The 14016-nt window shown below is 42.9% G+C and overlaps 1 protein-coding gene across 1 annotated transcript in view; it reads left to right on the top strand.

Moving 5' to 3' along the window:
* Positions 1-241: 241 nt before the first annotated feature.
* Positions 242-14016, top strand: part of LOC129824589 (uncharacterized) — a 42888-nt gene continuing 29113 nt past the window's right edge. The window contains exons 1-6 of the mRNA XM_055884279.1: positions 242-632; positions 5787-7003; positions 9773-9981; positions 10165-10336; positions 10634-10684; positions 11007-11120. Of these exons, the coding sequence (XP_055740254.1) occupies positions 5882-7003; positions 9773-9981; positions 10165-10336; positions 10634-10684; positions 11007-11120 (1668 nt within the window). The 5' untranslated portion in view covers positions 242-632; positions 5787-5881. The remainder of the gene's footprint in view (positions 633-5786; positions 7004-9772; positions 9982-10164; positions 10337-10633; positions 10685-11006; positions 11121-14016) is intronic.

Raw genomic sequence — 14016 nt, 5'->3', positions numbered from 1 at the left:
AATAGATTTGGTATTACAGGAAGTAACCTTTTTCAGAATAAACATCATTCTTTAATAGGGAAGTATTTTCTTTTCCAAAACACATTCAAAACACCTGTTGAGGTAAATTACTATTCTCTTCCAAAACACATTCAAAACACCTGTTGAGGTAAATTACTATTCTCTTCCAAAACACATTCAAAACACCTGTTGAGGTAAATTACTATTCTCTTCCAAAACACATTCAAAACACCTGTTGAGGTCAAATACTATTCTCTTCCAAAACATATTCAAAATACCTGCCGAGGTCAAATACACTGAGCGTCAGAGAAGTTTGAGCAGTGTTCTCTCAGAGTTGTCACTATCTAGGTTTTGGATGTAAATATTTATAGCCGTTCTCCCACAGAGATTAGCCTAGCGGTGCCAGCCACCCGGCAGCACCAACACAAGGGCTGTTCAGGTTTCATATTTAAGCTCTGCTTCCCTCTCAGCTCGACCGCCTGCGATAACACAGAGTCACCTGAGAGGAGCTGGCTGGACCTGCTGTAGGGGCAGCCATTTTGAGAACAGTTTCTGCATCACATCATTTTGAGAACAGTTTCTGCATCACAGTTGTGCTACTCAGTGTGGAACTTGTCCTTAGCAACAACAAGGTAAGCTGCCTACATTTTAAAGGAAGTTTCTAACTTCCACATCAGATATAAAACTAACTTTCCATGTAAAGAAAATCATAGCGGGATTTAATTAGGACTTTATTTGAAGTTATAGTTTGATAATTTGTGTAGACGTTAAGCCTACGTGTCAGTTTATTGTGAGCCAAAGGTACGTTTTAAGCCTTATTTGTCTTGTGAGTTGTAGCAGGTAGAAATGTAGAAATGCACGGTTTAAACCAGAAAGCAATTTTGTTTTCTCCTTTCTTGAGTTGGAAGCGAGGAGCTGGAAACAGCATGCTCCCGCTGAGAACCTGAACTGTTTCTGACATTGACTGCACAATGTGATAAATGAGTTTTCCTCAGACTCCTGTGAGGGAGAGGCTATTGTATGTGCTGTAAAGAAAAAAAGTGTTTCATAAACATTCCGCCACAGTAATTTTCTTTCTCAAGATCAAACATTCTTGTGAAGCTCTATTTTTAGCTGACCTATAGTAACATATCTGTTCCACATCATTATAATAAAGGGGGGTGAGTAGAAAATGATGTCATATAGGGAAAAATAAGAGATAAAAAACAATTAACACCCATTTTCTTGCACTAACACTCTCTCACTCACACTTTTTTCTACACTTTAAGCAAAGGGTTCAAAAGGGTTCTTCGGTTGGCCCCATAGTAGAACCCTTTTTGGTTCCAGGTAGAGCTCTTTTGGGGTCTTTGTAGAGCCCTCTTTGTAAGGGGTTGTACATAGAACTCAAAAGGATTCTACCTGGAACCAAAAAGGGTTCTTCAAAGGGTTCTCCTATAGTCCCAGTTAGTATTAAATAGAATGTTGCAGCCCCGCCTGCCTGTGGGGAAAACAAGCTGTGGTTACCTAGGTTACCCCATTGGCTCACAGCAAAAACTTGACCTTTTTCAGGCACTATTTTCTTGTTGTCTGCTTGTTTTAGTCAATTACAAAGCTACGTTTAAGAAAAGTACATCTAAAGATGACTTTTCAACATTGCCTGTTCTCAAGTGTTCTCTTAAAAAAAACGAAATCTTGTAGGGCTTCCCTCATGACCCTTTTCATGATGGTGCTAGCAGCCACGTGAGTGATAACTATCTACCGACTGGAACATTAACCTAGCTAAGACCAACAACACAAACAAATGGACTACACAGCCAAGCAAAAATGATTTAAAGTAATACTTAAGTAGTTTTTTGGGGTATCTGTATTTTACTTTACTATTTATATATATTTTATACTTTTGCTTCTCTACATTCTTAAAGAAAATAGTGTACTTTTTACTCCATACATTTTCCCTGACACCCAAAAGTACTCGTTACATTTTAAATGCTTAGCAGTACAGGAAAATTGTCCAACTCATACACTTATCAAGAGAACATCCCTGGTCATCTCTACTGCCTCTGATCTGGCAGACTCACTAAACACAAATGCTTAATTTGTAAATGATGTCTGAGTGTTGGAGTGTGCACCTGGTTAGCCATAAATAAAAACTAAAATTGTGTCTTCTGGTTTGCTTAATATAAGGAATTTTGCATTTACATTTACATTTAAGTCATTTAGCAGACGCTCTTATCCAGAGCGACTTACAAATTGGTGCATTCACCTTATGACATCCAGTGGAACAGCCACTTTACAATAGTGCATCTAAATCTTTTAAGAGGGGGGGGGGGGGGGGGTCAGAAGGATTGCTTTATCCTATCCTAGGTATTCCTTAAAGAGGTGGGGTTTCAGGTGTCTCTGGAAGGTGGTGATTGACTCCGCTGTCCTGGCGTCGTGAGGGAGTTTGTTCCACCATTGGCGTGCCAGAGCAGCGAACAGTTTTGACTGGGCTGAGCGGGAACTGTACTTCCTCAGTGGTAGGGAGGCGAGCAGGCCAGAGGTGGATGAACGCAGTGCCCTTGTTTGGGTGTAGGGCCTGATCAGAGCCTGAAGGTACTGAGGTGCCGTTCCCCTCACAGCTCCGTAGGCAAGCACCATGGTCTTGTAGCGGATGCGAGCTTCAACTGGAAGCCAGTGGAGAGAGCGGAGGAGCGGGGTGACGTGAGAGAACTTGGGAAGGTTGAACACCAGACGGGCTGCGGCGTTCTGGATGAGTTGTAGGGGTTTAATGGCACAGGCAGGGAGCCCAGCCAACAGCGAGTTGCAGTAATCCAGACGGGAGATGACAAGTGCCTGGATTAGGACCTGCGCCGCTTCCTGTGTGAGGCAGGGTCGTACTCTGCGGATGTTGTAGAGCATGAACCTACAGGAACGGGCCACCGCCTTGATGTTAGTTGAGAACGACAGGGTGTTGTCCAGGATCACGCCAAGGTTCTTAGCGCTCTGGGAGGAGGACACAATGGAGTTGTCAACCGTGATGGCGAGATCATGGAACGGGCAGTCCTTCCCCGGGAGGAAGAGCAGCTCCGTCTTGCCGAGGTTCAGCTTGAGGTGGTGATCCGTCATCCACACTGATATGTCTGCCAGACATGCAGAGATGCGATTCGCCACCTGGTCATCAGAAGGGGGAAAGGAGAAGATTAATTGTGTGTCGTCTGCATAGCAATGATAGGAGAGACCATGTGAGGTTATGACAGAGCCAAGTGACTTGGTGTATAGCGAGAATAGGAGAGGGCCTAGAACAGAGCCCTGGGGGACACCAGTGGTGAGAGCGCGTGGTGAGGAGACAGATTCTCGCCACGCCACCTGGTAGGAGCGACCTGTCAGGTAGGACGCAATCCAAGCGTGGGCCGCGCCGGAGATGCCCAACTCGGAGAGGGTGGAGAGGAGGATCTGATGGTTCACAGTATCGAAGGCAGCCGATAGGTCTAGAAGGATGAGAGCAGAGGAGAGAGAGTTAGCTTTAGCAGTGCGGAGCGCCTCCGTGATACAGAGAAGAGCAGTCTCAGTTGAATGACTAGTCTTGAAACCTGACTGATTTGGATCAAGAAGGTCATTCTGAGAGAGATAGCAGGAGAGCTGGCCAAGGACGGCACGTTCAAGAGTTTTGGAGAGAAAAGAAAGAAGGGATACTGGTCTGTAGTTGTTGACATCGGAGGGATCGAGTGTAGGTTTTTTCAGAAGGGGTGCAACTCTCGCTCTCTTGAAGATGGAAGGGACGTAGCCAGCGGTCAAGGATGAGTTGATGAGCGAGGTGAGGTAAGGGAGAAGGTCTCCGGAAATGGTCTGGAGAAGAGAGGAGGGGATAGGGTCAAGCGGGCAGGTTGTTGGGCGGCCGGCCGTCACAAGACGCGAGATTTCATCTGGAGAGAGAGGGGAGAAAGAGGTCAGAGCACAGGGTAGGGCAGTGTGAGCAGAACCAGCGGTGTCGTTTGACTTAGCAAACGAGGATCGGATGTCGTCGACCTTCTTTTCAAAATGGTTGACGAAGTCATCTGCAGAGAGGGAGGGGGGGGGGGGATTCAGGAGGGAGGAGAAGGTGGCAAAGAGCTTCCTAGGGTTAGAGGCAGATGCTTGGAATTTAGAGTGGTAGAAAGTGGCTTTAGCAGCAGAGACAGAAGAGGAAAATGTAGAGAGGAGGGAGTGAAAGGATGCCAGGTCCGCAGGGAGGCGAGTTTTCCTCCATTTCCGCTCGGCTGCCCGGAGCCCTGTTCTGTGAGCTCGCAATGAGTCGTCGAGCCACGGAGCGGGAGGGGAGGACCGAGCCGGCCTGGAGGATAGGGGACATAGAGAGTCAAAGGATGCAGAAAGGGAGGAGAGGAGGGTTGAGGAGGCAGAATCAGGAGATAGGTTGGAGAATGTTTGAGCAGAGGGAAGAGATGATAGGATGGAAGAGGAGAGAGTAGCGGGGGAGAGAGAGCGAAGGTTGGGACGTCGCGATACCATCCGAGTAGGGGCAGTGTGGGAAGTGTAGGATGAGAGCGAGAGGGAAAAGGATACAAGGTAGTGGTCGGAGACTTGGAGGGGAGTTGCAATGAGGTTAGTGGAAGAACAGCATCTAGTAAAGATGAGGTCAAGCGTATTGCCTGCCTTGTGAGTAGGGGGGGAAGGTGAGAGGGTGAGGTCAAAAGAGGAGAGGAGTGGAAAGAAGGAGGCAGAGAGGAATGAGTCAAAGGTAGACGTGGGGAGGTTAAAGTCACCCAGAACTGTGAGAGGTGAGCCGTCCTCAGGAAAGGAGCTTATCAAGGCATCAAGCTCATTGATGAACTCTCCAAGGGAACCTGGAGGGCGATAAATGATAAATGATATTTTAAATGATTTTAATTTTACTTTTGATACTTAAATATATTTGAGCAATTACATTTACTTTTGAAACTTACGTATATATTTTACTTTACTTACAGCAAGTAGTATTTTACTGGGTGACTTTTACTTGAGTAATTTTCTATTAAGGTAACTTTACTTTTACTCAAGTATGACAATTGGGTACTTTCCCACCACTGTATACAGTTGCAACTAATGATTGGAGTTACAAACAGACTATACTAAACAAGTTAAATGTCTTACCTGTGATGAAATGTTTTCCACACACACAGCTACGTGTAGCCTACTTGGACACTAGGTCCCCACATTTACCACGCCAAATAGCCTGAAGCCACAGGGCTCTTCTCGCAATATCTATTTCCCTATGTGGGAGCATTGCGAACCGTAGGTCGATATTTTTGACCTGGTTACATTGAACAACACAGCAGCTTTTCGACATGTTTTGTTATTTCTGTAAAACAAAAACATTACAACGAAGTTGGCTCTTTTACAATAGCGGTCAATGGGAAATAATGTTTGTTTTCCCCATTTTTTTGGTCGTGGTCGAGGGGAATTCCTTCTTAGGCCATGAATATCAACTTGGACTATGGGGACACCTGAATAACTATTTTAGCTTCTATATAGCACCTTTTTTTCGAAGAGTGTCACACTGCTTTGCTGATAGCTACTTTGAGGAAAAATATACTGACTATGACTTTGATAGGTGGTTGTCTCACCTAGCTATCTTAAGATGAATGCACTAACTGTAAATCACTCCGGACAAGAGCATCTACAAAATGATTAAAATTAAAATGTAAATATAGGATTAATTGGTCAAAATGTTAGTTAACATCAACAATTATTACAAGTGAAATAATACACAGCATACATATTCAAAAATGCTAAATCCCTATTACAGTAGGCCTAAGCCTGTTTTGTTTTTTGTTCCTTTTTGATTCACACAGTTCCTCTACGACAAGAAAATGAACTTCAACTTTCTTCATCTTTCTTCTATCCTCAATGATTAAATAAGCCCACTTACTGTATATCAGCCCATAGCATGAAAAACTGGAGTAAGATATTCAAGAGCGGAGACCCTGAGAGTGTGGATGGGAACTCCTCTTCGAAGAGGATCTCCTCGAACAATGGCCCAGCAGAGCTAACACCTCAGAGAACCTTTGAGGATAACCTTTCACATGATGCAAACTCCACTGCCCACTCATCCATCACTCCTCCACATGTACAAGGAGTGGGTGATGGTGGGGACGAGGGGACTCTAAAGGACAGGTTGAGAACCCTCCTCCCCCAATCATGGGGCAGTATTCTCCACAAATTGGGGAAAGGTGATGCAGACTCTGATCTGAGCTCCAATGGGGTCAAGATTGTGCCCAATGGCACCAGGGTGAGTCCACCTGTCAGCCCAATAATAGAGAGGAGGTACTGGGACACTCAGGACTCACTGGGGACCTCCAGCAAGAGTTCCCGTAGGCCCTTGTTGAGGGACAGTCCCATAGACAATGACCAACTACATTATCTTCCAGAGGAATCAGAGTTGACCAGTATCCATCCAGCTGAGTACTATGCGGAGAAGGTGGAAGTCTACAAACTTAAGTACTCCTATATGAAATCCTGGCCTGGGTTATTGAGACTCCTGGCTGGGTTTGAACTTCTCTTTGGGGGTATGGTCCTTGCCTGTGTCTGTGCCTACATCTATAAGGACAGTGAGTGGTCGAACGCCAATGGACTGTATAACAATAGTCATGGCATGTCGGGGTACTCCTATAATGGACCCATGACTCCATTCGTGATGGCGGTGGTTGGGGTGACGTGGATTGTAACCATTCTCCTACTGGTGATAGGGCTGACCATGTACTACCGTACTATTCTTCTGGACTCCCCCTGGTGGCCGCTCACAGAAGGCATCATCAACGTCGCCCTGTTCCTCCTCTACATGGCGGCTGGTATCGTGTACCTGAATGACCTCAAACGTGGGGGGTTGTGTTACATGACCATTGGTATTAACCCCATAATGTCCAGCCTGTGTCGGGTTGACGGAGGACAGATGGCTGGCACGGCTTTCATCTTCATCAACATGCTGATGTACCTCATCAGCTTCCTGGTGTGTCTGAAAATGTGGAGGCATGAGGCCACCCGCAGGGAGATGGAGTTCTTTGAGAACCAGGTAGGTGGTTGACTAATGGCATTTCTATTGCCCATTGGCAATAGAATGGGCAATAGAATGGGCACTCTTGAGAGGCACATTGGTTTAAGGCACTGCATCTCAGTGCTAGAGGTGTCACTACAGACCCTGGTTCGATTCCAGGCTGTATCACAACCATCCGTGATTGAGAGTTCCATAGGGCGGCGCACAATTGCCCCAGCGTCGTCCTTTTTAGGGTTTTGCCGGGGTAGGCAGTCATTGTAAATAAGAATTTGTTCATAATTAACTGACTTCCCTTGTTAAACAAAAAAATGTAATAAAAAAAATTGCCATCTGGAAGTTGTTTTGGGAATGGTGTCAGATCAAGCAGATCTTAGAGGAATGAGTAAAAAATGACATAGATCTCAAAACAACAGCAGGAGGAGTAGCCAATGTAGCCAAATAAGCTTAGTTTTTCAATTGAAGACAACATATAGGAAAATTATGATTCTCTACCATATGTGTTTCATCTCTGTAGGAAGACGAAATACATATGATTGATAAAGTTGAACAATACAGTTAAATATGTACAGTACCAGTCAAAAGTTTGGACACACCTACTCATTCAAGGGTTTTTCTTTATTTTTACTATTTTCTACATTGTAGAATAATAGTGAAGACATCAAAACTATAAAATAACACATATGGAATCATGTAGTAACCTAAATATATTTTAGATTTTAGATTCTTCAAAGTAGCCACCCTTTTCCTTGATGACAGCTTTGCCTTAATGACAGCTTTGCACACTCTTGGCATTCTCTCAACCAGCTTCACCTGGAATGCTTTTCAAACGATCTTGAAGGAGTTCCTACATATGCTGAGCACTTGTTGGCTGCTTTTACTTCACTCTGCGGTCCAACGCATCCCAAACCATCTCAATTGGTTTGAGGTCGGGTGATTATGGAGGCCAGGTCATCTGATGCAGCATTCCATCACTCTCCTTCTTGGTCAAATTGCCCTTAAACAGCCTGGAGGCGTGTTGGTTCATTGTCCTGTTGAAAAACAAATGGGCCAAATAAATCACAGTCTCACTGATCGCAAAACAGATGGGATGGCGTATCGCTACAGAATGCTGTGGTAGTCATGCTGGTTAAGTGTGCCTTGAATTCTAAATAAATCACGACAGTGTCACCAGCAAAGCAACCCCACACCATCACCCCTCCTCCATGCTTCACGGTGGGAACCACACCTGCAGAGATCATCCGTTCACCTACTCTGCGTCTCACAAAGACACGGCGGTTGGAACCAAAAGTCTCAAATTTGGACTCATCAGACCAAAGGACAGATTTCCACCAGTCTAATGTCCATTGCTCATGTTTCTTGGCCCAAGCAAGTCTCTTTTTCTTATTGGTGTCCTTCAGTAGATGTTTAATTGCAGCAATTCGACCATGAAGGCCTGATTCACGCAGTCTCCTCTGAACAGTTGATGTTGAGATGTGTCTGTTACTTGAACTCTGTGAGGTGCAATCTGAGGTGCAGTTAATTGCTGATTTCTGAGGCTGGTAACTCTAAGAAACGTTTATTTTTTTGTTTTAACCCGTATTTTACACGTAAGTTGACTGAGAACACATTCTCATTTACAGCAACAGCATGGGGAATAGTTACAGGGGAGAGGAGGGGGATGAATGAGCCAATTGTAAACTGGGGATGATTAGGTGGCCATGATGGTATGAGGGCCAGATTGGGAATTTTGCCAGGACACCGGGGTTAACACCCCTACCCTTATGATAAGTGCCATGGGGTCTTTAGTGACCACAGAGAGTCAGGACACATGTTTAACGTCCCACCCGAAAGACGGCAATGTCCCCAATCACTGCCCTGGGGCATTGGGATATTTTATTTAGACCAGAGGAAAGGGTGCCTCCTACTGGCTCTCCAACACCACTTCCAGCAGCATCTGGTCTCCCATCCAGGGACCAACCAGGGACCAACCAGGACCAACCCTGCTTAGCTTCAGAAACAAGCCAGCAGAGGGATGCAGGGTGGTATGCTGCTGCTGGCTAGCTTGTCCTCTGCACCAGAGGTAACTCTGGGTCTTCAATTCCTGTGGCGGTCCTCATGAGAGCCAGTTTCATCATAGCGCTTGATGGTTTTTGCGACTGCACTTGAAGAAACTTTCAAAGTTCTTGAAATGTTCCGCATTGACTGACCTTCATGTCTTAAAGTAATGATGGAATGTCGTTTCTCTTTGCTTATTTGAGCTGTTCTTGCCATAATATGGACTTGGTCTTTTACCAAATAGGGCTATCTTCTGTATACCACCCTTACCTTGTCACAACACAACTGATTGGCTCAAACTCATTAATAAGAAGTAAGGAAATTCCACAAATTAACTTTTAACAAGACACACCTGTTAATTGAAATGCATTCCAGGTGATTACCTCATGAAGCTGTTTGAGAGAATGCCATCAAGCAAAGGGTGGCTACTTTGACAAATCTCAAATATGAAACATATTTTGATTTGTTTAATTTTGGTTACTACATGATTCCATATGTGTTATTTCATAGTTATAACGTCTTCACTATTATTATACAATGTAGAAAATAGTAAAAATAAAGAAAAACCCTGGAATGAGCAGGTGTGTTCAAACTTTTGACTGGTTCTGTACATAACTTCACACAGTTGCAATCATCATATGAGGCAGGTTGTTTTCACCATTTCAGCACAGTGTACATGTGTCATTGGATGCTTTGGTATCTAATATACTTTGAGTTGTTGCATGATACATAATTCTTCAACTTTGGCTTCAGGAGCATCTGAGGTCCATCTCTGTTGCCCAGACCAAACTTCCTAATCGCCAGACCAAGAGGATTGTGTTTGAGGATGAGATGGACAGCTCAGTAAGGGCGACCAAACGCCTGCACATCACAGATTTCCATCAGGAGGAGCCAGGCAGCCGGAACAGAGCCAACCACACAGGGTATGCCCAGAAGCACAGAGTCATCGCAGACTATATAATGTGAGTGAGAGGATTTGCCTAATATCCTGACACTGATTTTGGGTAAGGATGTGAGGCTCTCGTGCTGAGGTACACATGGAGCAACAGGAAGTGCTCATATTTGGTTAAATTGTACTAGGTGTAATAATGATATGTAATAAGACATTATCTAACATAGCCTTGTGTCTTACCCTATCCCTTCAGTAAATATCCAGAAATCTTCTCTATGGAAGAAAGGGAAAAATACAAAGCTGTTTTTAACGACCAGTATCAGGAGTACAAGGACCTTCACAAAGACATCAGTACCACCTTCATGAAGTTCAGAGAGCTGGATGCCATGATGGGCAAACTCCTCAAAGATGGCAATAGTCATGAGGTGAGTGATTTCATCTAACTCTGCAAATCTGGGCATCGATGGTGTTTTCGATCTCACTATGATATGATACCCCTTTCCTTTTTTCTGGAAGTGTAACTACGCTTGAACTCAATATATTTTTGTTATCTTATTGTCACTGTCACTGAGCAATGAGAGGTACAATCCATTCCATTCATTGCACAAAGGCTTCCACTAAAAATAGCATGTGACATCTGCATAATATTATTTTTAAACATGAATATCTTTCTTTCCTTTTAACCAATTTAATTGTGGGTGTTTGTTCTGTCCATTATGTAGGAGCAGAAGAGAATCCAGCGGATTTTGAAGAAGTATGAGCAAAACAAACGTGTATGTGGTGAATGGAGACCCCTAACATTCCTCTCACGTTTCCTCACTCACGCTGAAACAATTCCAAAAATCATTCAGCAATCATTTTAACGTTCAACTGAGATGTAGTAGAATTGTTACTGTTGTGTAAACACCCAGGTAATATTTGCTTTTTCAATAAAGCTGCCCATTCATGTGAATAATATTGCTGCTACTTTGAAACGGGGCCTCTAGATTTCTCATTTAACACCGCTTACATTACAAAAAGAATCAGGCTGTGGAGAAAGATGAGAAGTGATGGAGCTGCAGTCAACATGACGTGTGTTTCTTTTTGACTTCACAGGACCCTGCCTTCCTGGAGAAGAAGGGACGCTGTGACTATCTGAAAGCTAAATTAGGCCACATCAAGAACAGGATCCGCAATTTCGACGAGGACAGCTTGGCAAAGGGTCGGACCTGAAGAAATAGCATACAGAGGGAACAAAAGGACCATCATTATTCTGTTTCTGTCACGCCTTTGATTGTTTTGTTATTAGAGCACCATTTGTTTTTTTGGTGTGTTGTTTATTTAGATTTCAGTAAATGTCTGTACAAATCAGTAACTGTGTGTTGTTCCATTATAGCCTACAGCATGTTTTGTGCTACTGTAAAGATTACTTGCCCAGAAATATTGTGAGTGAGTTTCAGTCATGGAGTGAATGAACTCGTAAACCAAGCCAGAGCGCAATTGTGTACCTTTGGACTTTTGTGGACAATGCTAACAGGGTCAATTCACATTTCATTGACTAGCATTGCATTTGCAGGGCTTTACATATACACTACATAACGTGGAGAGTTTTATTGTATTTTCTTTATATGAATTGTTAAATATGAAACGTTAAAAGGGCAGTAGGGAACCAACAATCCACTTGAATCTATAACACAGTAATGACATATGCAATATTTCCATTTTTTAAAGAATCCATAAGAATAAAAAAATAAAAAATGTTTTTGTAACTTGTATATATATTTTTATAAAAATCTATTCCTGTCAATAGTTTTGCAGGTAAGCCTATACAGCAGATGCACATTCTTCCAGATGTGTTGTATCTCCTCCACCTTTATATTACTGATCTGGAAAAACGTGATAAGCGACATGCAATTTAAGGTAGGCTCTCTCTCCAGTCTCCACATTTTGAAGGAGAGCGCGATAGTTTCTGAAAAGTCTACTGTGTTGAGACCATAGACTGGTTGAGATACTTGCGCACCGCCATGCGCATTGGAGCAGCCAAGAGAACAGGCAGTGCACGCACACGTTTTAATAGTTTCAGGAGATGTAGCCTACATGCGTGAAAAAGCTTCGAAAACTAGGCCTATATTCGAAGTGATAATAGCTGTAATGTTAAACTTTTTTTTTGCACAATGACCGTTTTTCAATAACATTAGCCTACAGACGTTTCAGGTAAGTGAACGTTATCAGTTGGTACTACAATTATGTTTGACAGGCTGTGTTGGTGACACGGAATTTGGAATGTAATGTAATGACTCCATCTGATAAACCGTGGAAAATTAAAGTAGCAAATAGGATACAATTCTTTGTTTTTTGTTTGTGTGAGCAGAAAAGCTGCTAAACGTTTAAGGGTTGCATTTTTTTAGTCTTTCTCTTGTTAATTTATATTATTTCACCGTTATTTATACAGGTAAGTAAATTAAGAACAAATTGTTATTTATTTACAATGACGACTGTCTAACACATTAATAAATAACACATCAACAAACAACAATTGCACAACATATCTATTACACATCATTTACACAGTACATGAAAAGCAAAAACAAAAAGAAACACAATCATATAAAACGAACACATTCTTCAGTAAAAAGGCCCTCTAACATCAGCCCGAATCGCTCTAGAGTAGGGATGGGCGATTTATGTAGGCCCGCATATCCTTTCCCCCAAAAAATAAAATACATTGTTTTAGTTTTGTAGAAATTGCACCTTGTGTATTCTACTATTCAACTCTCAACAGTCTCAACTGTACAATACACAAGGTGCAATTTCGATTTTTTTTATGTGCATCAGCAGTTTCTCTTGTTATGTCAGTCACTGACTGCACTTAATTAGCCTATGTCAGCTGACTTTAAAAATATACATATTTGTAAAATATTTTTTATTCTTTATTTTGTACTTTTTACCACTTTTTCGTGATATCCAATTGGTAGTTATTCTTATCCCATTACTGAAATGGTGGCCCCCACATCCATCAGTAGTTGAGCATCCCTGTCCTAAAGGCACCAAATCCACCAACTTTAAGGCCTTTTGGAGATCATGCCACACAAGAGGCGCAAAAAAACTAGACCTTCATGTTTATATTTATAGGCCTGCATGTTTGTTGGTTGGGCACATATTCTTGTGCTTTTACTGTGGCGTGCAGGCCTATTTTTAGAATTGTATGCAAAAGCATGTTAAATTAGTTTTCACCATTAGTAATAATCATTTCATACAGGATATGGACTGTGGCCAGTGAATATAGCAGTATCGTGTATTTTGTATGACTGAAGCCTTGAACTTGCTTGCTTTGATGCCTGTCAGCCTTTCATGAGTTCAGCTCTTGAATTATTTACTGTATCCTGCCTATCAGAGACCACAGATGTGTGTTCTAACTTTACTATCCTTTTGAGTTCCAAAAGTTCTCACAAGGATAGTAAAACAAGGAACATTTGACAAGTGGAGACATTTCACTGTCCCCAAAAGGAAAAATGCTATTTTAGGCCTAGGGGTTAGGTTTAGGGTTAGGGTTAGAATTAGGAGTTAGGATTAGGTTTATGGTTAGGGTTAGGGGTTTGGGTTTAAGGTTAGGGTTAAGGTTAGGGAAAATAGTAATTTGAATGGGAATAAATGTTTTGGTCCCCACTTGGATAGTAAAACCAACGCGCGTGTGTGTGTGTGTGTGTGTGTGTGTGTGTGTGTGTGTGTGTGTGTGTGTGTGTGTGTGTGTGTGTGTGTGTGTGTGTGTGTGTGTGTGTGTGTGTGTGTGTGTGTGGACCTAAACATAGCTCAGGTTAGAGTGGTGACAGTCAGATGTAACCGTGAGGGCATAGTCACTATCATCATTACATGGCTTATATTGTGCCCTTCCCTTGTATATTCATCACATGCGGACAGGACACATGACACCTGGACTTAAGCAGCTGAGAGGTAGAGAGCACAGTGGAAAACACCACGCATCACTGCACACACTGCTGCTGCTGGCTGTCTAAATTATTGAGGTCCACTGGGTTGAGTTGCAGTGGACTGATGAGTTGTGCTGTTCACTGAGGGAGAGGGAGTGTTGTTGGCAACAAAACTAATGAGAATACCGTCGGTTGGGCAA

Source organism: Salvelinus fontinalis, chromosome 26 (assembly GCF_029448725.1).
Source record: "Salvelinus fontinalis isolate EN_2023a chromosome 26, ASM2944872v1, whole genome shotgun sequence".
NCBI classification, from domain to species: domain Eukaryota; kingdom Metazoa; phylum Chordata; class Actinopteri; order Salmoniformes; family Salmonidae; genus Salvelinus; species Salvelinus fontinalis.
This window is presented reverse-complemented; position numbering and strand designations above follow the sequence as displayed.